This window comes from Sinohyriopsis cumingii, chromosome 5 (assembly GCF_028554795.1).
Source record: "Sinohyriopsis cumingii isolate HCF-2022 chromosome 5, ASM2855479v2, whole genome shotgun sequence".
NCBI classification, from domain to species: Eukaryota; Metazoa; Mollusca; class Bivalvia; order Unionida; family Unionidae; genus Sinohyriopsis; species Sinohyriopsis cumingii.
In genome coordinates, this window is record NC_142965.1 from 24,610,274 (window position 1) to 24,637,745 (window position 27,472).

Here is a 27,472-nt window from a genome sequence, read left to right on the forward strand (position 1 = left end):
AATCAGAAAGTGGATCATATTGGAAAGGAAATCAGTAATTTAGACCCACGTTGTACAGTTTTTAGAGCTAGTTCCTATTTCTTATTTTGTTAAAAAATGAGGTCCTTATGAGAAAATGCAGACCACTTGAGGTACCCGCTGGTGACGAGTAATCAGTGAGCTATAAAATTGTTGTTCCTAAGTCGTAAAGACAGGAAATTATTTTCTTAGTCTAGCCCAAGAAACTCTTTTGGCTTATCATTTAGTGGTCAGTACAACTTATCACAAGATCCTGAATAACTGTATTGACCTAAAATTAAACGTGATGCTTGTACATAATGTCACATGATAGGAAAACCAAATCAGAATATATATAAGGCTCATCTGCAACCTATTCCTGCATTTGGCGAACCATTAAACAGAGTAGACCGCTCCGGCGGCTTAGTGGTTAGAGTGTCCGCCTCGGATGCGGGAGGTTGTGAGTTCCATCCCCGGCCGAGTCATACCAAAGACTTATAAAAATGGTACTTACAGCTACCTCGCTATGCGCTCAGAATTAAGAGGTAAGTGTTAGGACTTGTCGGCCTGATGTCAGTATAATGTTACTGGTTGGAACATCATGTTACATGTCTGCGGCATGATGCCCTAGTGCTAGACATCACTATAAACCGCCACACTTCAGACATCGTAGCGACATGACTGAAAAATTGTTAAAGCAACGTTAAAAATTCAAATCCCACACACATTTAGCAGAGTAATGGTAGGCTGTATCGGCCCCTTGCCTAACACCAGGTCAGACAACGAATACGTTTTGACCATTATATGTACGTCCACAAGATTCCCAGAGGGAATTCGTTTCAGGAATATTAAAACTCAAACAATAGTAAAAGCTTTGATAAGGTTTTTTATATGCTTAATTTGGTCTTCTTAAATCTGTCCAATCTGATCAAGTATCAAATTTATGTCTGGAATTTTTCAGCAAGTTATGCATGAATTAGGTATCAAAGATTTAAATCTTCTGCATACCACCCTAAAAGCCAAGGAGCTTTAGAAACATTTCATTAAACTTTGAAAATTTGATTCGGTCATACTGTTTTAACACTGGAAAAGATTTTGGACGAAGGTGTTCTTTTACTGTTGTTTGACGTTAAGGAACCAGTCCAAGAATCTTTAGGATTTAACCACTTTTGTTAGTTTATTTTAATTGTTATGGATAATTGTATTTTCTACTTGACCTTGACCTTGTCCAAAATCAAGGTCATAATGCTTATTTAGAGACAATGACAATGTTTATATTTTGGTAAATTAATAAAAGATAGCTAATATGTTTTTTTAGAAGTTTGAGTTCTATTACTAAGTTTAAGAATTCTTTTTAAGGTTTGAATTCCTTTCGCTTCTTACCCCCTCATCGTAATGAATATTAGAAGTGTACAACCTTTAGAGAACATTTAAATAATGCAAATCCAACTTTACTTTGTTTGCCAAATAATTCGTGTGGTGCCTTTTCATGATGCCAAATAATTCTTGTAGCGACTTTTTTGTTACGCCAAATAATACGGTAAGTACTTTTATGCCATAATGCGGATATTGTCGTTTAAATTGCCATTTTTGTTGCTAGGTCTTGTACTCAATAGGTACGTATATATGCAAAAGTCGGCTAAAACATTGGGTTTCCTTGGAAAGACAGCATATTACCAATAAAAAACTAATATCCACTGGACACGACAGTGATTTGTGTAATCTCCAAGAGACACAACAGCGACTTGTATGATTTCGTTTTCATTCCTTCATTTATCAGACTCAACGACGAACTCTGTTCTGTGAATAAAGTGCAGCTTCAAGGAAGGAAACAAAAGGATATCATCAAAATTTTCAAAAGAATCAAGCCAGACATCAGCAGATTCATCAATCTTCAGCTGGTAAGTATAATACAAATATACATCAAAGCTAGCAGAATGAGCAATCCAAGGATTAACTCTCCTATAAATACCTAATCACTCCAGATTCCTGTCACGGTCCATTGATGGAATAATTGTACTTGCCATGCTATTCCTAACCGGAAGAGACCACTATACATTCCTCCCACTTGTTCACCTTATTAAAAGCAGTTAACTGCTAGCGATATAGCATGCAAACCACTTCCAATCGAAATGATGAAGCACACACATTTTACCAGAGAATATTTTTTTTTAGACAAAGATATTCTTCAGGAGAATTCTACTTGCCTTGCCCCCACCCACCAAACCATCATCATCATTTGCTGCAGGAAATACAATAAAGACGTAAACATACTGAGGTCCAATGTTCGTTTTGTTTCTGACATATGTGACAGGTATTTTCACTCTTCGGACAGCACTTGTCCTGTCTGTATTAGAACAATTTCCAGCTTTCAGTAACTAATGTTTGGAACCCTGTTTGTTGATTATCAAATGTTGGCTGAATTATTTTCCTTGCGTCATGGCAGCATTTATATAAAGCACGCGGTCATTGAAGACATTTGGTTTTCAGAGCGATACCACAAGAAAGATTTAAATATGCCCCCAAACCATATCATCTTTTTAAAACTACACTTTGTATAGAGGATACAACTCAGTCGAAAATCATTTTTGAAAATCTAGTTTCATGGTAACTCTTCATTTTGAGATTAATATATTTTGTCCTTTCGTAAAAGGTTTTTGTAAAACCTTGAAATATTTGTAAAAAAAAAAACTAATTCCTTGATAGGCTTTAGTTCTACTACTTATTCGGTAGACTGTGTTTCATTTTTAAATTTTTCGTTTTCTAAAACATTTGTTTCAGATTTTTTCCCCAATTAATTTCAGTCTTTGACAGTTTCAGAACGTTAGTACTATTTTGATCTAAGCCATAATTTGTGCATTTTATTCGCAGGTTTCAATCGGTGATTGATATTCCAATTTAATTATACTCAACGTCTCAATTGTATTGAAATACTTACTGCTGAAGGAAATAAACAAACAATATTAAAATAATGTGTCCTTTATAAATTCAATAATTGGAACACTTCCAATCTGATGGTTCTGAGTAGCATAGTTGGATATCCTAGGGACAATGGGACTTTAATGTTAAAATAGGGAGTTTGTACCCTAGGGACAATGGGAATATAACATGGTAGGACTGTCTAGGGACAATGAGAATTGAAAATGGTGGGAATGTCTAGGGACAATGAGAATTAAATATGGTGGGACTGTCTAGGGACAATGGGAATTGAACATGGGAGATTTATGTAATATAGACAAGACTTACATTATACATATACCCATTTTTTTTAATTGAAATTGTTGATGGGGTTAGGCATGAAAGTCAATTTCTTTTCGAGATATAGGAAGGGCCATGAAAAGGGCCTTTGGGTTCTTCTTCTTCTGCTTCTTCTTCTTCTACGTTTCTCATTTCTTCATCCATCCCCAGACCTTTCCCAAAATTCCTTTCTTCTTCCTCTTTTCAGTTTCTGGTAACCAGTCAGGATGGCTCATAGACCTGAACTTCTCCTGTATCTTGATCCAATTCTGATTGAGTTTGTCAAATGCCTCTTTCGTCTTTATTTGTTCCTTATCCTGTCTTACTTGACTCCATTTTTCTTTGATTTTATGCACCTCTTGGGTCATCACTTGTCTCATTATTTCTTCTCCTTTTTTCAACCTGTCCAGACCCCTCTTCACATAAGACAACTCCGTCCAATACACTATATGTTCTAGGAAGCACCGAACTTGGATGACATGATCCAGTCCTTCCTTCAATCTTCCCACTCTGACAAAAGGCTGGACAATTAATCCTCTCAACTTATTAACTTCTTCTTCTATCGTCCCTTCTATTAGATTCCTCGATTCGTTTAGACCTTTGACTTGACTGGTTACCAAGTCTTTGGTATCTCCATACTTTTTCTGTCCTTTCTATAACATATTCTACATCCATCATCCAGAAATAGATATCTCTCAATAGATCGAACAAAGCAGACACTTGCGTCATCTTGTCTCGGTTATTCCGTATAATGGCGCGAATACGAACGCTGTGAGTTCTTATATGTAAAACACGAACGTAAAGGAAAACATAATCTACTTTTCTCTTCTCATATTATCTACTATTCACACAGTAATGACTAGACAAATAACATAACCATAATATACTATCCACACACTCGAAGAAGCCAAAACATAGCCACCAATTTACTATCCAGACACGGGAAGCAGCAAAATCAAACCCAAAATTTACTGTCCACACACCCTAAACAGCATAAACATAACCATAATCTACTATAAACACACTGGAAGTAACAAATAACATAACCATAATTTACAATTCATAAACGTAAAGCAGCAAAAACAAAACCACAATCTACTATTCATACACGCGAAGCAGCAAAAAAATAAAAAATATAAAAAAAAAACAAACAAACATACCATCCACACAGAAGGGAATGTTTAATAACCACACATTCTACTATTCACACATACCTACTTGACAGCTTACAAAAACCAATAATCTACTATCCACACAAACGTACTTTAGCGCTTACAAACACAAACCCACACACATACACTCACACCAAGAAAGGAACAAGTGTTTGTTTTCACACTACTCCACATCCACACATTGGTAAATTTAATGGTTTGTCTTTTCTAGAGTTTTGGTTAGCCCTGAAAAGGGCTGTTTTTTGTAACTTCAGAGGCACCTGACTAATGCTTACATCTCCCTGGCCTGGCACCGCAGACACATCTAAGCCTACAATCGTTCTCCTAGTTTACTCTTGTGGCTGGGAGCGCAGAGGGAGGATGATTCGCTTCAGCACCAAAATCTTCTGTCTCTGGAATATTGTAGGCTCCCCTCTCTCTTCTTCTATTCCACGCTCTTAGATGTCTAATTTGTGGTGCAGCTATTGTTTGTAGCATCCTTGCCTCCTGTGCACGCAGCTGTACTGGTATTGGTTGTGGTGCTGGTAGACGCTGCGGCACTGGTAGTTTCTGTGGTGTCCTTGTCTCTGACTTAACCTCACACACAGGTTTTACCATGATATGAGGCAGGATTCCTTTTTTCTTTTCCTCCTCTTCTTCCTTCTTCTTCTTTTCTTCCTCTTCCTATATTCTTGCTGCCTCTTCTACAACCTCCATGGTCAGTTCGTCCAGCAAGCGTCTGGCATATTCCAGATGCATCTAAAGTTTTATAAGTTTTGTTAGTCTGGTGTTCATTCTTTACTGTTGACATGTCAACGATGGGTAGCCAGACTGCCGAATGTTTCCGTATTTATATGAAAAGCACGGACGTGAAGGAAAACATCCCCTAAGACCCAAAACTTACTTACTTACTTAGTTGGATTAAAGTGATTTTCACTCCAGTGGAGCATGTATCACTGTTTTATGCACGCACAGCGTGCTATTTAATTACTCCTGGGGGAAGGAAGGAGAGCCACATCCCTTTAGGCTTTAATGTGTTTATGAAACACTTATTAATTAGGCCGTCAGATGGAGGTACTATTTAGTTCCTAGCGATCTGGATGTATGGCCGAGGTGAGTGGGATTGGAACTCTTTGGTGTCAACACGACAGTCGACAAAGCCTCTGTCACGTTCCTGCTGTTGCGGCTGTTGTTGCTGCTCTCTCTGCTGTTTCTGAAGTCTGTACTTCTCTGTCCATTCTTCTTTCTACCTGTTAATTCCTTCTCTGAAGAGCTCTTCTATCAGGTCCTCAGTGACTTTTAACATTCTGACATTCTCTATTTCTTCAGGCTTCGGTATCAGACTTTGTCTGACACGAATGCAAACTGACGTAGGCTTCGTTCAACTAAGCTAATCTTGAGCACATCTTCGTACGAGGATGAGTCAACAATGGATGGTCAGATTGAAGACTGCCCCGTTTTTATGGTAAAAGCGCGAACGCGAAGGAAAACATCCCTACACGGTTTTCGAGTCAGAACACTAAATTAGTGTCATGTGAGGGATAGAGAGAAGTCAAAGAGAATGAATCATGAATTCCATAGCAAAACAAACGACAAAGGCATTTTTTCAAAACACAACATTTTTATTCCGATAACTCATCACTAACAAGTAACAAATTTTTAAACAACAACCATATAATTCAACTAAATTTTTTAACATTAACCGTTCAATTCAACTAACAATTGTTTTTCAACTAACACTCTATTTTGGAGATGGCTGACAACGTTGTGAATGAAATTGTGATTTCCATTGTTGGAAGTCAATGGGCCTTTGATGGACACTACGTTTCCTAGCTAAAGACAAAAGATAAGCATAATGGTCACAAAACCATCGATCTACTTTCTCATCGTTTCTAGAAGAATGACGATCAAAATAAGTCACTAAATGTTCTAAAGAAAAACTCAGACTGCGATGATGCAGAAAATACACACAATATTGTCCACACACCAGGGAATCTGTGCTTTGTAATTTCACATTATTGAATCGTGTGGTCTGAGCATTTCTTCTAATAAAGTCAATGATATCGTCTTCCAAAGGGGACAATCCATACGAATCGAAATATTCCACACATCCTTCTTGAGGAAAGTAGATGGTGAAGGTTTTCACTTCCACACGACATATCGGATACTTGGCGGTCGTTCTGCTCAACTATATAACAAAGATTGTTACCAACGTGCACGTTTCTTTATTTCGTTAATCATTCAGAACCATAATTATCAATAACATCGTTGTAATCATTGTAATCACCACAATCGTTATCATCAGTTGAGAGGAGTAGAGTTGTATGTCTTCAAAAATCAGCAATCGTTTTACCCGGATGTTTATGCGCTTATATGAGTGTATGGGTCCTTAAGCTTATGATAGGACTGAAACAGTTAAGATTCGGTACATTTTAATGTATCTCTTATTAAAAACATCATTTAAGTCTCTATGGTGATGGGAATGCGATGAAATGATAAAATAATACGTCATTCCTGGCAGTTAGTGCTTACCTATGCAAGTACAATTTTAGCATTATGTCCCAGGTTTCACACACACACACACACACACACACATATATATATATATATATATATATATATATATATATATATATATATATATATATATCAACAGTTGTATACTTTCGATTTTCCTTCGCATACTAGGTTTATTACTGTACAGAACGTATTATTTCAGGAACTTCGCCGTTGGAAAGACCATGATACTGGCCCTGTGCAGTCCACAATTATGAGAGTCAGTCTAACATTACAGTTGAAACCTGACAAAGGTATTGCCACAGATACTCATCTTTTCTTGCACTTTTTTTTAATAAGGATTCCTTTCTTTTATCTCGAGTATAGCTCCTAGCCCTTAGTGTATTTCTTCTCGTCTCTCGAGTATCTATCCTCGCTGCTTGCACATAAGAATGCTCTTCGTATCTCCAGCATATCCAGAAAGCTGATGAATTTTAAATCTATATATTGTTTTAGTGAAGTAGACAAGATTTGATACACTGAAGAAAGAATGTCGTATTGAAAGATTATCAGGTCACATTTTACGCTTAAGCAAAGACTTTATGTAACATTAGAAAAATCACTCCTCCATGTGGTGTCTTAATTGTATTATTTGATTACTGGAAATTTAATGTTGCTTACGCAATGACCATTCAATGTATCTAAAATTACACGCGTGAAAATTCTCCTCATTTTGGTCCAATTATTTCATTTTTGTATCTGATGACATGTATCTAAATATTTAGGTAAATGAATCATATCTGAAACGACAACGACACTAAATAACATACTTAAGTTGATGTGTCATACAACACCAACCAAATCGTAATCAGTACCAAATATCATACATAAGTTGAACTGCCTTTATACAGCCAAGCAAATTGTCAACAGTACCAAATAACATACTTATGTTGATGTGCCGTTACCAAGGCAACCAAAGCGTCAAATGAGCAGACGAAACTAATTTGCAATAGGAGATACATGTACACTTATTTTCGAGACCAGAGTACCTTATACAAGTTTTACAAAGAATCTCTTTGAAAGAATGCGTTTATTTCAAGACATGTTTTGCAGATAGGAACGAAAATTTGGCTGCCTTGGTAACGACACCTCAACGGTCAGTAAAGTCATTTTGCGCTGGTATAGAAATGAATTTAACCTTTCAAAACAGAAACCACAGTACAATAAAATCCTCCTGAAAGTGAAAGTTGTTTCTGGTCCGGTCCCAATTTCTCACCTTTCCCAGTAAACCGAAACACATATACTCTGAAATAGCGAAACAAGTCTTTAAACTTTTTCATCTCATTCTCGTAACCAGGATGTTAACATTCCATATTTTCTTTGGCAGCAGAAGAGCGGTCGACCGACCCCCAAATAAAGGCGACAACTCTGGGTGGGGGTCCCCATCAAGGCTCCATTTTGCAAAACGGTGGCTACAAAAATGTTATTTTAGCCAATCATTGTTGACTCATTTATCTATCGAAAGGTCGAATCCGAGGCTTGCATGTAAGCGGTGGTTACTGTCCATGAAGGGGGCCAAACCCCAAAAACACGCGTCCAACTTTTTCGGGGATGGATAAAAATCAATGCTCGTTTTTAGAATCTGAGGCTTTAAAATATATATTTATTTTAGCCAAGCAACTTCAACTCATTTAAATACCCATAGTCCATCCGAGGCTGGTTACTGTCCATGAAGAACTTTGATGTGGGACTCCCCTATTCAAGGCCCCATTGTGAGAATGTTAATTTTACCTGCGATGATGCTGATTTATTAATCAGAGCTACCAAAAAGGAATGACTGCGACCAGGTTGATTGACGTTTAATATATTGAAATATTTATATGTCAACTCACGGGTGATCTGTAAATAAATATTTTTTAAAAATAAGAATAATGGGGTGATTCTGCGCTTAAATTGGAATCTCAAACAGCTAAATTAGCTCAAGAGCGATTAGATACAATCAAGAAATATATTGCAGTCCGTGATACTGTCAAAATTCAGCTACAACGGCATCATGAAACGCATGTGGAATTTACGGAGGGTGTGGAGCAGTTATTTAAACTAGTCACAAAAGCCACTAAAGGTCTTCTTCCGTCGTTGGAACAAAACTCTAAAGCAACTGTAAAAAATAGATGACAGAACTAAGAAAAACTAGAAATGTTCTCCACTGTCTTCAAGCTGAAATAGCTGCTGTTCAGCTACAATTACAGCTAGAAATACATTGATTATTACCGGGTATCGATCGAGCTCGTGCTGAGATCGGTGATGTAAGGGATCTTGTTGCACCATAATCTGTATATAAAAAACACCTGCCGAATTTACCGAAGAAGGTCGCAGAAATACGTCGGGAAAATCCGATAGCAGTTGCTGCAGCAGGATATCCATATCGTAATATTTTGTCAGACACAAATACTGGTAATGTTTCAAAAATAAAGTGGGCTCCTTTTGTATTTCGAAAATGCCATGGTATAACAAAAATCAGCGGTGCATATAAGGTTATATTTAAAGAATTTGAGAAACAAGTCAAAGAAGCTAAAAAAAGCCCCGTTACCTGGAGTTATGTTATCGTCCGAAAAATTATCATTCAGACCATCTCGTATTGATAAAGAAGAAACTTGCCACTCGCGTTCGAAGTCTTAAAAAAAACAGACCTCGCCAGTGATTCAAGATCAACTTTGTCCAAATAACATACTCGCTGATGTCGATCGACTTGAAATTCTGATTGGTGGAATACATGTAGGCATTAATTCCTACGAAATCATCAGTGAAGCTGTTGATATATGACGGTTTTTAGGGGTAGCGTCATGTACAGAAATGTTTATCGGGCACTGATCGATACAATTACCGACGATCACTACTGTGATTGATCAGTTAGATCGGCGATAAAAAAATGACCTGATTATACGCAATACCCAACGTGGACCTGAAAACGTCAGGGTGACAAATTCACGATTTCTGGTTTATACAGTGATCTATGGAGATGGACTCGGCACTGTTATTCGGGGCTTATTCAGAAGGATGGCCCCAAAAACTACACTTGATGGTAGAAGTTCATGGTAAACTTGTGAAAAATGATGATACCGAGTACGCTGCAAATGAACGACGTGGATTCGTTAACAATGGTAATTTTGCGTTGTTTAATAGTGCCAGATATGTACTTGAAGCGTGCCTCGATAACGTTGATGTTTCTACGACAATTATCGGTCTTGCGAGATACTCCGATGACTATTCACGGTCCGCCTGTCCGTCTATGATGTTTGCGAGGGACATTACGTATAAACCTGACGATAGGCAGTATCTAATATTACAAATAACACAGGCTAGAACTGCTGATCCACAACCAGCTGGAATGATACCCCGTCCAGTTATGGGTGGTGCTTCGACACTACATAGCGACAATCCAGAATTCATCTTAGGGTTGTCAGCACGACGATATCAGATTAGCGCCAATTGTGGATTTCCATGTGTAATACTTCTGTCACATATCGTCGAATTCTGTAGACATGCTAGAAAAGTTATCTTCGGAGCAAAACACACGGTTACATTTTTGCGAAGGGCCACATACAACGATGCTATCTGGCGTGCTGCGATCGGTGGTGGAGGTGCTGGTACAGTAACACTTACAAAACTAGCGTTATGTATTCCAACGATGACTCCTTCAGTGACATAAGAAGCGCGGTTGTTATCGTTCATGGATAGTGGTGGTAAATCAACGCTGTCGTGGCTGACTATGACTTGAGACACAGCTCCAGGCACAGCAGGAAATTTTCATGGCCGGTGGTGTCGCAGCAGAGAATTCAGCACCACAACGTTTATTCGTGGCATTTCAGAGCGCCACCAAATATAATGATCAGACAGCAAACCCAATGGTGTTTGATAGATTAGCAATGCCTACGATTTCTCTGAGGATAAATGGACATCAAAGAACCATCTGAAGACATAATGCTGAATTTTAAAGAAGAAAAAAAAAACGTTACACGGGGATTTCAGGAGTGATCGGAATGTAGCCTCCGGACTGCTTATACCACAGCGGAATTTCTTAACGTTGTGTCCAATTTATTACGTTTCTTTGGAACATTACGTTTCTTTGGAACAACTCGATTTGTTCAGACAATATCTTCGTTCACGTACACGTGCGAGCTATTCTTGGTTCTGCGAGGCTGGTGGTTACAGACCGATTGTTGTTATTCTGTCAGCAAAACAATGTTGCTTGAAGGTGTTGGTGTACGAATGAGAGTCGTCGATACGCCCGTTGAAAACATGTAAGTGTTATCCAAACATATAAATATTTTCCAAACATATAAGTATTTTCCAAATATGTAATTAGATCATTCATAATGTTATGATATCATATCGTTGAGTCGGTGTTACTCTGACTCTCGGTCAGATTAAAAAGCTGCAATTGGCATCAAAGAAGAATTACGGGTCAAAAATATCTCTGAAATCAGCAGCAATGCAGGGCCTAACTAAGTTAAAGTTGACTGAATGTCCGCTCAAACACTACAGTGATGCCAAGAAATCATACACTGGCATGTGACTTGATCCTTCTGAGAATGTGAGCAGCGACACAGCAAAGACCGGCGGTATATTTCCACCACCAGAGCTAGCTGAGGATGCAGTTCCGGCTGTTGTAAAAGCAAATGCACCAGGTGCTGTTAAAACAGCTGCCAGCATGGCGCTGAAAAGCCAACAGGATCCTGATTAAAGACCTTAAAAAGGGATACGGTTTACGTTTACCCGGAAAGCGATACTGTCAAGTTCCACTCTGGTATTCAGCATTACCAACGCAGACATAAATGGATCCACCAATAAGCGGTCTAGAAGTACTTGGCGTACTTAACCCCGAGTCATGGTCATCAGCGCCGCCTCATAAAGTCAAACACGAATATATCAGCGAACGCCGTAGCCATCCAACGTCGTTTTAAAAATTTTAACGGTTTAAAATGGTAAATATTTATGGAAGATCTGTTAAAGGCAAGGTCTCGGGTGAAATTGATCTGTCAGCGTATACAACACGAGATGAACTTGCTGATCTTTTTCATCTCGCCTGGGTTATTGTTTTTCAGGATCAACAAAGGCCGCTAAAGAATAGCAATATCAAGTGAGTCGATATTATCTTGCAAGTTTCAGGTGCGACCAACAAAAACATCGTCGTATTTACCGGCGACGGAACAAATCAAAGACTCAGACGTATTGCTCAGGATTATCCACAGTGATGTCAGTAGGTGTTTTGCTGGCGTTAAAATGACTGGTGAACTCAACATGAGTGGAAGTAGAAGTGCTAATTGAGAGAACCAGAATCGGACGATGACTCTGCAACGAAGAAATATGTGGACAACAACGACATCGCATTAAACACCTCTTTAGCAATAATCAATGAAAGATTGGCTTTATTCAGAGCCGAATATAAGAATCACGTGATCGTGTTTACGAATTTTCGCAGAAACATAAGTAGAGTCGCCACTTATTTAGTTGGAAATCAAATGGTCGCCGGCGCTAGTATGGCCAAAATTTGCGTGCTACGACAGCGATAAAAATCAAAAAGATTACCGCTGGTGTTGTTCATACGACTCCATTCATCAACATGGCATTCACAGTAGCATCTGGATCAGCAACATGATAACAACAAAACAACTCCATCAAACATACCGCTAAGTTTATCGGGATGGATAGGCTCTCCGTGCTTAGTGCTTCGCGATGTAGGACATGTACGACATATCCATGACACCATCCCATCTACAGATTTTCCAGAAACGTCTGTTAGATCCAAATACTGAAGAAACTGGATCCAGAACAAAACATTAAGCGCAACGACGTATTGGTGGTGTCTGGAATTCGCCGCGAAAACACCTCAGTTGGTAACTTGTATAACACATAATGCATCCCACCGAGTACTGTCGGTACAACCAATCATGTGAGTGGAAGGCATCGCTGAAAGAAATCATCGACGAGCACGTCATAAAACAAAAACAAATCATCGTCATCGACAGTGTTGTATAAGCGGTTTCCTAGCTGATAGCGGTAACAACGACGATAATCGGTACGTTATCAGCTACGCACGTGATACCCACCCACCCCGTTTGAATCGGTGTCAGTGTTTTGTCAGCGTTGCTGATATGCTCAATATTATCTCGAAGAAACTATAAACATGAGCCATTAAAAACTTACACGAGCACGCAGAAATGACGAAAGCGACGACGTATGCGTGTATAAATATATCATCAATACTGTCAGCGAGGTAAAAAGACGGTGCAATATCAGACAATAAACTTGCTGAGATGAGGGATATGTATTATTGGTATCACAAGAACGCAAACTTACTGTTACCAACGTTGGCAGTGCCACATTTACAATCCGCCGTATAGATAACAATGACTGCAGAACTAACCACAAGACTGAAACAGATTATTGCTAACACAACACCGCCGACGACCACAAAGCTATCAGATACGTCAACATGGCCGGAATTTGATATTGATTTTCCTACTCCGAATAAAGACACCAGTGGTCGGAAACTTGAGATCGCACTGACACAAATGTGACTTTATTATGGTTGACAAAACATCAAAGAAAAATCATTTGGTGGAATAGACGCTAACAAATTCGCTGATATTTGTGTATAACAAACAGGATGGATCGGAGGAACCCGACTGGAACGTCGTTGGAATTCCAACAGGAACATATCAAATCGATCAAACCATTTACGAACTTTAGCTTAGAATCAAATCTACAACTGGAAGATGATCAAAGATATATATCAAAGTACACGAGTCAACACTGAAATCCGCCAATGAAATATCAAGGCTTTATTACGCATTTGACGTATATAAGTAATCGACCAGAGCTATGTTGGGATGGCTGCTGACAGCGCCACCACCACAACCAGTGATCTGATCATTAATCAAACGGAAAAAACTTATGGGAAGTCCACGGTATCTACTAAACTGGGTAAATCTTACTAATAGTGAAGGTTGTCAGTGGGATTACCGGTTTATGAGGCATATCGAATATGTACGGAGATATATTGTGGTAGTAAAGAATGGTTTTAAAAAGATGTAATGTTCAGTTAAAAAGGTTAAGGGATCAGCGCTAATCGGGTATTTTTAATGAAGCACTTACTGATGAAATAGAGGAGGAATATACAAATGCACAGCTCAGTCAGAGAAAGTTTTTTGAGCAGTATGTTCTTGAATATCCGAATGACAGTCTTTAAGAAAAAAATCATTGACACAGTAAAACATCTGAACCTTGTGAAACCTAACGCGGAATGCTTTCAAAAATCTGTGTTGGAAACAGTAGCTCACTCTGAAGGTGATATCACAAGATTCTATCAAAATTACAAAGAGAAGATTCTTGACTTTTTAAGATCACCAAAAACCATCACTACCTACATTCAAACTGTCGCAGTTAAACACCGATTAAATGCAGTGGGATCTCGATGACATGATCGACGAACTTTTTCCGAAGATCTGTGCAGCATGGGAGAAAATAAGAAGCTCCGAAAATATTATCCGACATAATATCGATCCAACAGGTCGTATCAACTGGCGTTGTCAACATCACGTCGACGATTTATGTAAATCTGGTCTGTGACCTGTCGACGGTAGCTATACCTCGTCTGGATCACAGACGGGGTAGGCCAAGCAGGGATATGTTCCTTATAGCTTGTCTCTATAGGTCCCACCGGATAATTTGATTGTGTTAGTGCCCGTTAATCCTGTTTATTTACGATGTCATAATCCCTCGCTGTCAGGAATACGTTTATGTCTAACCGACCAAGATACGTGAGGGGAAGAATTAACTGTCAGCTTGTACGTGAGTGACAGACCCTGAACGGTCTCCCACTATGGCCCCCCAAACTCCCTCGAACATTTTTTGTCGTTTAATATTTTTTACTATCTCAATTTCGTTGGTACTACTGACGTTGCTATTCCACCTTGGCGGATTCAGGAATATTAAATAATTCGGGAATCTTAGTGGATTCCAACATAAGTTGTTTTAGCTGTCTCGCACTCGCACTTACAGCTGCAAGAGTTTCGTATTGTAGAGACAACTTTGATCGTATTTTCTCAATGCAACCAGGGGAACGAATTTATCTATCTCATGTTGTTTGTGTAAATCCGCCAAGGATGATTCCATTTCGCGCTGAAGTGATTCGATAAATCTATATTGAAACGCTAGTGAGTATCTGCCCTCGTCACATCGCTGGTCTATCATCTCTTAATCGTCGTTGGTTGATTTTATCAACATCGAGTTGAACCGCGAGACCGTCATGTTATGACTGTTCAATCTCAGAGATAATCTCGTTAATATTTTTTGGTTCATTATACAGCAAATGCATTTCTTTAGTCAGGGATTTTATCGAGACCAATTCGATAACGTGCTGCTGCATCTTTTAAACTACTGTCATGAATCCGGGTGTTTCTGAGCATGTGCAATGCAGTTTTTGAACTTGTTTATATCCATGTCGCAGGGACACCAAGTCTATGAATATTTCTCAGCGTGTGTGTGTCAACGCCGATAAAAATAGCCAAAACATTAGTTATCTCTGATCACTTTGGGGATCTGAGTGTACCGTCGTGTCACGTAAATGACATCTGTGTTTTTTATGCCTGGCTGGATGTATTTTTCAACCATTACATCATTGTAAACCACCAGATTGTTGAATCCCCGTCAAGTTCCTTGACGAACGGCGCATCATCAATGTCAGGTGGAGGATTATTTTTGGGGGTCGGCCCCCTTGATGGACAGTAACCAACGCTTACATACAAGCCTCGGATTAGCCTTTGGATAGTTAAATGAGTCAACACACCTTGGGTAAAATAACATCCCCCCCCCCGTTTTGCAAAATGTAGCTTTGATGGGGAGGGGTCCTTCCAAAGTCGTCGCCACTTTAATTTGGTCGGTCGGATTGTTATTTGGATTGGCTAATGCGTCAACACTCCTTGACTAAAGCAGCATTTTAATAGCCCCCGTTTTGCAAAATGGCGCCTTGATGGGGGCACCCAAAGTTGTCGCCACTTTTTTGGTCGGTCGCCCCTCTTAATGAATAGAAGCCTCAGGTTGGCCCTTGGATAGGCTAACGAGTCGACACTCCTTGACTAAAGCAGCATTATTTTAGCCCACGTTTTGCAAAATGGGGCCTTAATGGAGGGGAGCACCAGAGTCGTCGCCCCTTTTTTTTGGGGGGGGTCGGTCGCCCACTTCTGCTGAGTCTTTCACTTATTAAGAAATTCCTTACACATTTAATTCAGCAAGATTCATTCTCCTATGGTACCTTCTTGTAAAAGATGAATACCGTTCACATTTGAAAGTAAATTGATAACAACATTTTCTTACTCTAATGAAAGGATCTTTTTCCCATTAATTGAGCTTTGAATATAGTTATTACATGTATTCACTTTAAAATTAATGTAACATCGACCAATGTTGTTACGCTGATGTCTGATGCTAGGCTTTTCTCTTTCTATCTAAAGCTCGTTATAAGGCGTATGAGTAAACTTTATGATATCACAGTATTAAACGGTGTGTGTGTGTGTGTGTGTGTGTGTGTGTGTGATTTGGATTTTTAACGTAGCTTTACAAAAATTCATACATATGGTTACGATGTATGCAGTGTGGCAGTTTATAGTTATGTATAGCATTGGGGCATCATTCCGCAGACATGTTATATGATGTCCCACCCAGTCACATTATCCTGACACCAGGCAGACTAGTCCTAACACTAACCTCTTAATGTTGAGCGCCAAGCAAGGCAGCTGTATGTCCCATTTTTAGAAGTCTTTGGTATGACCAGGGATCGAACCCACGACCTCCTTCATCCAAGGCGGACGCTGTAACCACTAGACCACCGGAGCGGTCAGTCTTAAACAGTTTTGAAAGTTTTCAGTAAGAACAATTGTTAGGTAGATACATAATGGACGTACTTGGTGTACCCATATGTCGACCATCTACGCTGTTTCTTTTTAGATCGGGTACCACTTTACAGTTATTATGTACTGCTGAGATACGGAACGGTATATAGTGAAGTTGTTTGCATCGGCAATATGCACAGTGGTGGGAATGTTGGCATGCATCTGTTACTGTTACTGAAATTTCTCTGCATGTCGTAATTATGGAAACTATGCACTATCTATGGCAGACAACTGATAAAATGGTTGCTCCCATGTGCAGATATATATCAGCCTGAACTAGTCCAAATGACGCTAACTTTAGCAAAATAGGAAAATTTAACCTGGCATATTAGGCAATACCAACTTCTAAAAGTGAAAACAATTAATTTTTAAAATGTATAAAACGTTTTTAAAATGTTATCAGCTTATATTTTTCCAGTTGAAAATTATCAAGCGGAGTTAGCAGTCTTTTGAAAGATGCACATTTGAAGCAAAGCCAAATATATCCATCAATCAGACCAAAAAAGGGAATTAAAGGTTTTTTTCTACGAACACTTAGATAGACAATGTATGTTTAAAATAATTAAGATAACCAGTGAGGAAAACCTGGGAAATTAATTTTCTTTAACAATCGAATTTATGCAAGGTGCAAAAGCCGTAGTATCGACCAAATAGTTGCTAATGAAAACAAGCAAACCTAAATTCAATGGATTCACAACTTTTCGGTCATTCCTTTGTTGGCAATGAACGAAGTGGTCCGAACAGCAGTTTTTTGTATACATTTGAGGTAAGGTCTCTTTGATTGGTCTCAATGTTAGGAATGATTAAATCCGAACATTTGGATATTCAGTAGTGCAGAAAACAGCACAAGGTCACTATAGGGTTTGGTAGGGATCGTTGGGATGCTCCCAATATATTATTTAAATTACTATGGAAGTCCCACCCAGGCTGATGTTGTAGGAAACGAAATTAGTGATAGAGAGGTAAAGCTCCAAGCCCCAGCCACTAATGCCGACAGGTAAATTATTGAGAACATAGAGGTGAAATTCAAAAGAATAACAATTTAATACAATTCAATATTCAAAATGATAATTTCCCAATCACTCTTCTCCCTCTCGACCAAGTGATAGCCTATTGCATCCTGTGATTTATAGTGTGAGATCGCTTTTCCACCTGTCCTTGTTTTCTACTTATCTGTATCTCTTCTATCCCGCCAATTCATTCTCTCCTTCCGACTTCCTTCCTAACTCATTGTCTTTCCTTCCGACTTCCTTCCTAACTCCTTCTCCTTGACTGCTCTTCTCCAATTTCTCCTCGTCGACTCGTTTTCCTCCTCCTTGATTCTGCTCTCCGACTAGCCTTTGATTCACAATCGACTTCTCCACTAATCTCTATTCCGTCTCTCTCATAGAGACTCGGGACTAAAGCACACCGGAAGTCTGTCCCCATAAAGCTTCCTGTAAAAACACAAGGACGTTAGGATATTTCCTTAGCCATCTCGTCTCACACTAAACCAACAATCAATCATCAGATAAAGGCTATTACATTTTTAGGTCACGCATTCGTGCACATCGAAATACCCATACGCTCCTGTATGGTAAACAACGTCGTAATAGAAGCACAGTATCAACTACTTATTCATACAGGCATCAATAATCGCGTCAAATCCGTATATATATATATATATATATATATATATATATATATATATATATATATATATATATATATATATATATATATATATATTCGTAATCTCAGTATACTGAACAATAACACAGCAATCAGACGCATCTCTGTACATTAAACTCCCACAAGTGTACACAAATATTCAAATATTCATATTAACTAATTTTACACACTGCAACCATTTTCCAAAGTTACAATTCAGTTCAACAGTTAAAAAATCTAGAATATCACACGGAATAAAGGCACTAGTTTACTATGACATAACCAGATAGCGAATTACAATATTAATTCTAACTACGAGCTAGCAATCTACATAATTCTTTACGTAATCATAGCTCATTTTTCAAATACGTATGTAAATTAAACACTACAAAAGTAATTCTACGTACTAACGATTCTAGTAATGAAGTATACATACTGCACATAATTACAATTACAATGCCGTAATATTCTGCAACAATCGAGCAAATAACTCACTGACCTTTACGAAGCTTTGTCTTTCCTTACAATTTCCTAAGTTTACCCGCCAATTCACGAGTAGCTTCCCGGAGTTATTGCTACAACTTCTCAACACCATGTTTCAGAATGACTGGGCGTTTCTAGTCTATCGTACTCAGTTAAATTCGGGTTGAAATGGTGACCACACCCTCTCTCAATTCCGATTGGATATCGATTCTACTCTGTTCTATTCAGCTTAGCAGACAATGCTCCGGCCGTCTGTCAACGTGGTGAGATTCACGATGCCAGTAAGGGTACTTTGTTCTTGAACAAAGCTTTCAACGTCCACATGTGATTTTTGACACCCAACAAGCTGGGCGCTCGTAAAAATTCCGAACAGGACCACAATAGCCGCGGGGTCTAACATATACACATGGCTTCCTACCAATTCCTTTGTTCTTGACTTACGTAATCGCGGCAAGGCAACGTGACAGTCACCTAAAATGAGTTAAAACAAACACACGCTGGAAAGTCATCTTTGCTAGTCAAGGACATGTTGTCATATTTTTGACAATGACAATGATAAATGTTAGGACAATTTTCATCGGGTGCAGTGGCTTCATCGAATGATATTCACAAAGCTGAAGCACCAAAATATCGGATCGATCCGCCAAGATACAGATATGTTAACACATCAGAACAATTATTAGCTATCAGTATATTTAGAATTTGCTGACTTGTCAGTTCTCAAATCTCACTATTTATAGATTAATGCTAGTGGTTATGTATATACAAGGAAAATTCTATAATTTGTATTACTATAATCCGACCATGCAAACTGATTTTTGCGGGAATAGAGTCTAAATCGCATGAATCGGGAAAAGCTAATTAAATTCTTGTTAGTAATACAGCATGAACACATACTGGAAAAACGGTATAACCTGATGCTTGCAAAGAAGCAGACTGTACAAGTAATTTTGTTTGGATTATTCAAACATATAGTTCGAGCACTTTATTAATCATGTAATTATTTTCCACAATCCTAGGCGACAAACGAAGTGCAGTCAAGAAAATGAGTCAGAAGAACGAATCCGAAGAAATATTACCTTCGGGAAACGTCATCAATATAACGTTTGGGCGAGACAGAAAGGCATGCGTCAAAGTTCTGGCAAATGAAGCTGCGTATCTTTTAGTTAGCGATGCTGGTAATATTTCAGTGGGACTCTTGGATGAAGGTGATCATGTCAACACAAGTAAGTAAGGGATGGTACTATAGCTTAGCAGAATACGATCCAAAATTTAAACTTCAAACACAAGAAAAGCAATTAAAGTTATAACAAAGACTCTTGTTTAAATTGTCAAATAATAGTCACTATCTGCCAAGCAGTCTAAACGTACATTTAAAGTAGTTGCTGTAATTTCTGCCATGAAAGTACCTCGCTGTGGAAAGTAAAAGTTAGAACCATAATATAATGCATATGAAGCAAATACAACCTTTATTTAAACTATAATCCTCCGTTTTTCAATCAACAGGAATCTCTAAATTTAACGTCAGGCCATTCCAAGGATATGATGACAGCGTGATGCCTGACATGCGATGGGTATTTGGTGTCATAATCCATTTTGACGTTGATGGCCACACATTATATATGACGAGCTGTATGGGTGACAAGAGTAACGGTCTGGTGTTCAAAGTAAGATTTTCTACTGTTCTGATTAGTGGTTTAGCTTTGAAATGCGTACATCCAATAGACACGAGACACATGAGTAAAATGTATACTGACATCTCTTACAAATACCGTTTAAAATAAAATCATTGGAAAACGGAAAATACTAATGTAATAATGGCAATGGCTTATCAGAAAATATATTCAATTTTAAAGCTAAAGAAAATTGACACTTTTAAAGTTTTCTGATAAATGAACAGATTCAGCCTTTAAATAAAAAAAAAAAATTACCCACAAATTTAAAAATAAATTTTATGAGAACGAGGCACACATTGCTCATTGTCTGGTTTTGGATGTTATACATTAAGGATGTTATATTTGTTTTATAATACCAGGAATACATTTTATTTCTCTTTGAATCAATTGAAGAAAATTCATAATGCATTGATGCTTTTAGCTTTCTGATATGGACAACTAAAATGCCACTAACAGACAGTTTTTATTTAAAAATTGTTATCGAAATTACATTTTAAAATGTCACTCTCTAACGCCTAGTAAATAAATATATTTTGAGCGAAATCAGAACAATAAATTGTGTAGATGGCATTATTTCATTTTGTATATCTTAATACGTGGTCGATACGCTTTTGCGTTGTTCCTAATTAAAAAATAAATCCACGTGGTCATGTAGGCGTATTTACTCAAACTTAAATTAAATCTTAATTGTTGTTTCAGAACTTCATATTAAAATAGTTTCACAAAGGTCTATTCAATTCTGATTGCTGAATGCTTTGCACATAAAATGTCATAAAAATATCTAGCTGAAAAGGATTGAGCACTATGGACTTTAACAATGGTAGCCAGGCACCGATCTAGGTCAAGAGAAGCGGACGTCCGATTTAACATAACAAATAACAGGGTACTATGGATTTGTTTTCAACACGCGCTGCTTTAATTGTGACATCACAGAGCGCGATATTCAATCAGGTTTGTATGGGATCAAACCTTTAGATTTACCTCGTCCAAAAATGTCCATGTAATTTAGCATTTATTTGCCGGCATGTACTTCTCGAGACGTGTAAGTAATGCCATTCAAATGGAATAAGGAAGTATGAGGATTTAAATAAGGTGAATAACATCCTGTTAAAGGTATGCGTAATCAAATTATAAAACTTGACACCCATTACGATGGGTGAAGTGTGGCAGTTTATAGTGATGTCGAGTACTGGGTTATCATGCCGCAGACATAAATCATGATGTCCCACCCAGTCACATTATCCTGACACCAGGCCGACCAGTCCTAACACTAACTTCTAAATGTTGAGCGCCAAGCGAGGAAGCTGTTCGTACCATTTTTATAAGTCTTTGGTATGACTCAGCCAGGGTCCGAACCCACGGCCTTACGCATCAGAGTCGGACGCTCTAAGCACTAGGCCACCGGAGAGGTCCATGCTGACATTTTTCAGCAACGAATAGAAAAATGTTATGGATAAATTCAAATCACACACACACACACACACACACACACACACACACACACACACACACACTTTATGACCATCAAAGTGTTTTTCGTCGACTATTGCGCTCAAGTGACTGCTACTGAGGCATCTATGGAAATAAGCTGGATTTAGCTAAAAGAAGAGACCATATTCAGATGGTAAAACTGTTAAACTATGTTTACCTTAAAGTGCAGATTCTTTATTTGCTGAGTTTAAGAACAAAGATGAGATCAAGAAACAGATATGAAATCTTCGGCTGTCTCACCAGACGTTAGCAAGACGTGTTGAAATTATATCTTGCGACATATTTGAGCAGTTGCTTTTTGATTTGAGGAATGCGACCGGTTTGAGTCTAGCATTGGATGTGTCATGTGATGTCACCGATACAGAGCAACTTATAAATTGGGTTAGATTTTACATGGAACAAACATTTAAAAAAGAATTGCTGGCACTGGTTCCGTTGCAAAATACAGCAAGAGGTGGGGATATATACAAGGCATTGAAGGAGTGTTTTTTAAGCAATGGCATTGATATGAAAAAGCTCGTATCGGTTACCACGGATGGTGCAGCAGCCATGGTGGGACGGAGATTAGGCCTGATAGGATTGCTGATGGCAGATGATGATTTATCAGGTTTCCAAGCTTCATTCACCAGCAATCCCTTTGTTCAAAACTGAAAGATGATGGGTTCGAAAATGTAATGGATATTGTTGTTACATTTGTAAACTTTATACAAGCAAATCCTTCAGATCACCGGCAGTTTAAAACATTGTTAGAAGAGTACGAAAGCAATTATGGTGATTTTGTTCTTCATACTGATGTTCGTTGGCTGAGCAAAGGGAAGGTACTGGCAAGAGTCTGGGATCTAAATGAAGACATCAAAATCTTCCTCACAGTGAAATACAAGGAAGAATTGTTAAATTATCTGGAAATGTCAGTGTTCATTGTTATGCTAGCATTTCGTACTGACATCACAGACCGCCTGAATAAATTAAATTTGAAATTGCAAGGGTAGCATCAAATATTGGCAACTCTGATGAAGGAACTTAGTGTTTTTGAAACAAATCTGGGCTTATTCATCAGTCAATTGACTCAATCAAATTTTACACACTTTCCTGCACTTTCCAAGACAGCACACGAATTTCCAGATCTAGTCAAAAGTGAGCAGTTCAACATATCATTTTAAAAGTTACAATTCAATTTCTCTGCTCGTTTCAAAGACATTCGCATTCTGACTCCATTGATACTGTTTTTTTTTGAAAATCCAATCGCATGTGATATTTCTATCGTAGCCACAAAGATGCAGTTATTGGGAGGAGATGAACGTGCAGTGCAGCTTGAAATAATTAAAAAATGCAACATAATATGGCTCTTCATGACAAATACAAGGATATGACACCAACTGAGTCCTGGATGTCATATGTTTCTTCTGATGAACTTCCACACATATCGTAATGATGTAAAGACATTATTGACAATAAGAAGTACATACGTCTGTGAAGCTGGATTTTCTGCAATGGCCAATATCAAGGCAATAAAACGAAACTCTTTGATTGACGAACATTTAGAAAATCTAATGAGGGCAGCAGTTACTGAATATCAGCCGCAAATAAATAAAATTGCAAGTACAATTCAAAGCCAGACATCTCACTAAAAACGTGCTTGAACTTTTATTGCTATACGTTTGTGCGGTGAACTATTACAAAGCATACATACATTATTACTTAATAAATTTTAATAAAGATAAACAATTGTGAATAATTTTTATAGTCGTTGCTTTTAAGTTTTCTGCTGCGGTCTTCGGCTTCAAGAATTTTTTTCAGTGGCCCATGGTGTCACAAAGGTTGGACAGCAATGTTCTACTAATTACTTTTAAAGTAAAAGCCATATAGGTCATGTTGGCGTTCACAACATTTTTGGAATAGGTCAAACTATAGATTTGGTCATATGCAAACCGGATTGAATGTCTCTCTCTGCACTGTCACAATGAAAGCAGCGCGTGTTGAGACTCGTACTACTGTGCTATTTGTAACGAAAGGCCCGGCTAACATAATAAAAGTTCATAGCTAACAATAATTGTCGTCTGAAAATGTTTTCGATGTCATTTAATGTGCAGAGCATTCAACAATCAGGAGTGAATAGACTTTGGCTAAACTATTTTAATTTTAGCATTACCTTTTGGAATAAGAATTAATCTTGATTTTAACTTAAAACATGACCACATTGATATACACTTTATCAAACTTCAAAGACCCAGATCAACGGTCGCATTATGAGACGGCAAAGTTGTCTATAGAGTTAGCAGTTGGATCTTACCCACACGCAGATCTCTCGCTCTCACTCTCTCTCTCTCTCAATATATATATATATATATATATATATATATATATATATATATATATATATATATATATATATATGTTAGACAAATCTTGATAGTTTGCACACAGATATATATGTTAGATCAATCTTAAAGATAGTGTGCATGCGACTGTAAATTGAACGACGGTTTAGTTGTGGTTTACGTACTCTTTATACGTGTCAAGTTTATGTATCGTGTATGCAAGCCAAATAAACGTTTTATGTGAGCAATGTAGTCAAAGGTGACCCATCTCTCATGCATCTCTCTCTCTCTCTGACCCATCTATCATGCATCTCTCTCTCTCTCTCTCTCTCTCTCTCTCTATATATATATATATATATATATATATATATTAACTTTTTTGCCGATACGTACTTTATTTTCCTATCATTTATTTTTTATACGACAACATAGACACCACAGACTTTATTTGCTAAAGACACATTATGCAATAAACATGATTAAAAGCATGACATAGTCAAATTTTGTATGCATACTAAACTATTCAAGATGCAAGATTCAAATGCATTATACAGTAATAAACTGAATATTCAGCAACCACCTAGATTTGCGAAAACGCGTCACAATGATGAAGATGCAAACTTTGGCATTAAGTCTGACATTCGGGTAAGTAGTGAATGGGGACACTTTACGTACAATGGGAATTAGCATTAAAAACACCCTTGGGACACTTTACGTACAATGGAAATTTAACATGGAGAAAAATCGTGGGACACTTTACGTACAAGGGGAATTAACATGGGAATAAATCGTGGGATACTATACGTACAAGGGGAATTTAACATGGGATTTTTTTTTTTTTAAAAAAGTTTTTTTAAATTTAAATTTAAATTTAAATTTTAAAAAGGGGTAGGCAATTCAAAGACTATCTCTTTTCGAGAAATATGGCTGGCCCTGAAAAGGGCCTTTGGGTTTTCTTCTTCTTCTTCTAATTTCTTCTTTTTCTCCACCAAGTTCTTATTTTATCTCCTACACTCTTCTTCCCTTTCTTTTTTCTTCTCCTCCTCTTCTTTCTTCCTCTTCTCATTTTCTTCTTCTTTTTCAATTTTTTCGTTCCATTTTGTGACGATCGTCGATAAATACCTATGTATCTATAATCAGCTGAAATTCCTATGAAATCCCACTATCTATTTATAGCTCCAACTTGTGGGTTTTTCCTTTGGAAAATCCCACTGTCTTTTTATAGCCTCAGCTTGAGTGACGTTCCTGTTTATGAATTCTAGTATATATGTATAGCTACAAAATGTGGAAATTCCCAAGTCGATATTTATAGTCTCGAAATTTCCAGCGTCAGTGACGTCACTGTACTGAACACTAGGGATAAATATCAACAGTGTTGCAAGTGGCTGACCTGAATACGCGCTACTGTAGGTAGGTAGGAAGAGTGTATCTGATAGGGATAAAGTGAGTTTTATACGGACAAACAGAGACCAATAGACACACACAACGTACGGGCGCAGACACACACACACACACAAACACACAAACACACACACACAACGTACGCGCGCCGACATACTCACACACACACACACACACACACACACACACACATACTCACACACACACACACACAGAAACACACAACGTACGCGCGCAGACATACTCACACACACACATAAACACACACACTATAAAATAGATAAAATTAGTAACTACTTACAATATCAACTTCTGTGACGATCGTGGATAAATACCTATGTATCTATAATCAGCTGAAATTCCTATGAAATCCCACTATCTATTTATAGCTCCAACTTGTGGGTTTTTCCTTTGGAAAATCCCACTGTCTTTTTATAGCCTCAGCTTGAGTGTTTCCTGTTTATGAATTCTAGTATATATGTATAGCTACAAAATGTGGAAATCCCCAAGTCGATATTTATAGTCTCGAAATTTCCAGCGTCAGTGACGTCACTGTATTGAACACTAGGGATAAATATCAACAGTGTTGCAAGTGGCTGACCTGAATGCACGCTACTGCAGGTAGGTAGGTAGAGTGTATCTGATAGGGATAAAGTGAGTTTTATACGGACAAACAGAGACCAATACACACACCCACACAACGTACGCGCGCAGACATACGCACACACACACACACACGCACACACACACACACATACACACATACACATACAGAGGGAAGAGGAAAAAACAAACCCCAAATATACTATCAACACAGAAGGGAGATGATACAAACCCCAAATAAACTATCCACACAAACGTACGCGAACGCATACAAACCCCAAATATACTATCAACACAGAAGGGAGATGATACAAACCCCAAATAAACTATCCACACAAACGTACGCGAACGCATACAAACTCCAAATATACTATCAACACAGAGTGAAGAAGTAAAAGCTTTTTGAAAGCACCTAAGCCCTCACCTGCAATGACCAACTCTGCCAAACACCTACACCCCACTCACCCCCACTCCCAACACTACAAAACCCATTTAACCCGTTATTTTATGGCATCAGTGTGTGATTTAGGAAACATCAAGACACAAAATAATGGAGGAATAGACTGACTATTGTTTACCGACTTGCATGCCTAAAGAGCGTGCGTGAAGGAAAACATCCTTCCATTTCAATTCTAACTAAAACATGATCCAGAGGGATAGAGATAGGTGAAAGGGCACAATTTCATAAAGTGTGAGTAGAAAACAAAACACGCCATCCTTATTATACAATGTCAAGACCAAGAGACACTTACGTGTTCTTTCTGGTCTATTCTCTTTTAGAAGGTAGTATGAAATTTCACATCAGGGCCAACGCATCGGCTCACATTGTCAATTTTTCCATTTCCATGTCTTTACTGGCACAAGTTCTTCATCATCTTCAATTTCTTCTTCTTCTGAATCCCTCTTCTCTGTTTCGTCTTGTTTTTGTTTATTCTCTTTTCTCGTAGGGCACTCTGAATTCCAGTGTCCTTTCTCCTGACAACGATATTAGGTATCTTGACTTTTGTCTCTCTTTC

The 27,472-nt window shown here is 38.1% G+C and overlaps 1 protein-coding gene across 2 annotated transcripts in view; it reads left to right on the plus strand.

Moving 5' to 3' along the window:
• The window catches only part of LOC149798803 (uncharacterized), a 50,940-nt gene that overhangs the window by 4,079 nt on the left and 19,389 nt on the right, over positions 1 to 27,472 (plus strand). For both annotated transcript variants that reach the window (XM_089957697.1, XM_089957698.1), the window contains exons 4-7: positions 1,778 to 1,898; positions 7,105 to 7,195; positions 19,987 to 20,193; positions 20,474 to 20,634. In XM_089957697.1, the coding sequence (XP_089813823.1) occupies positions 1,778 to 1,898; positions 7,105 to 7,195; positions 19,987 to 20,193; positions 20,474 to 20,634 (580 nt within the window). The remainder of the gene's footprint in view (positions 1 to 1,777; positions 1,899 to 7,104; positions 7,196 to 19,986; positions 20,194 to 20,473; positions 20,635 to 27,472) is intronic.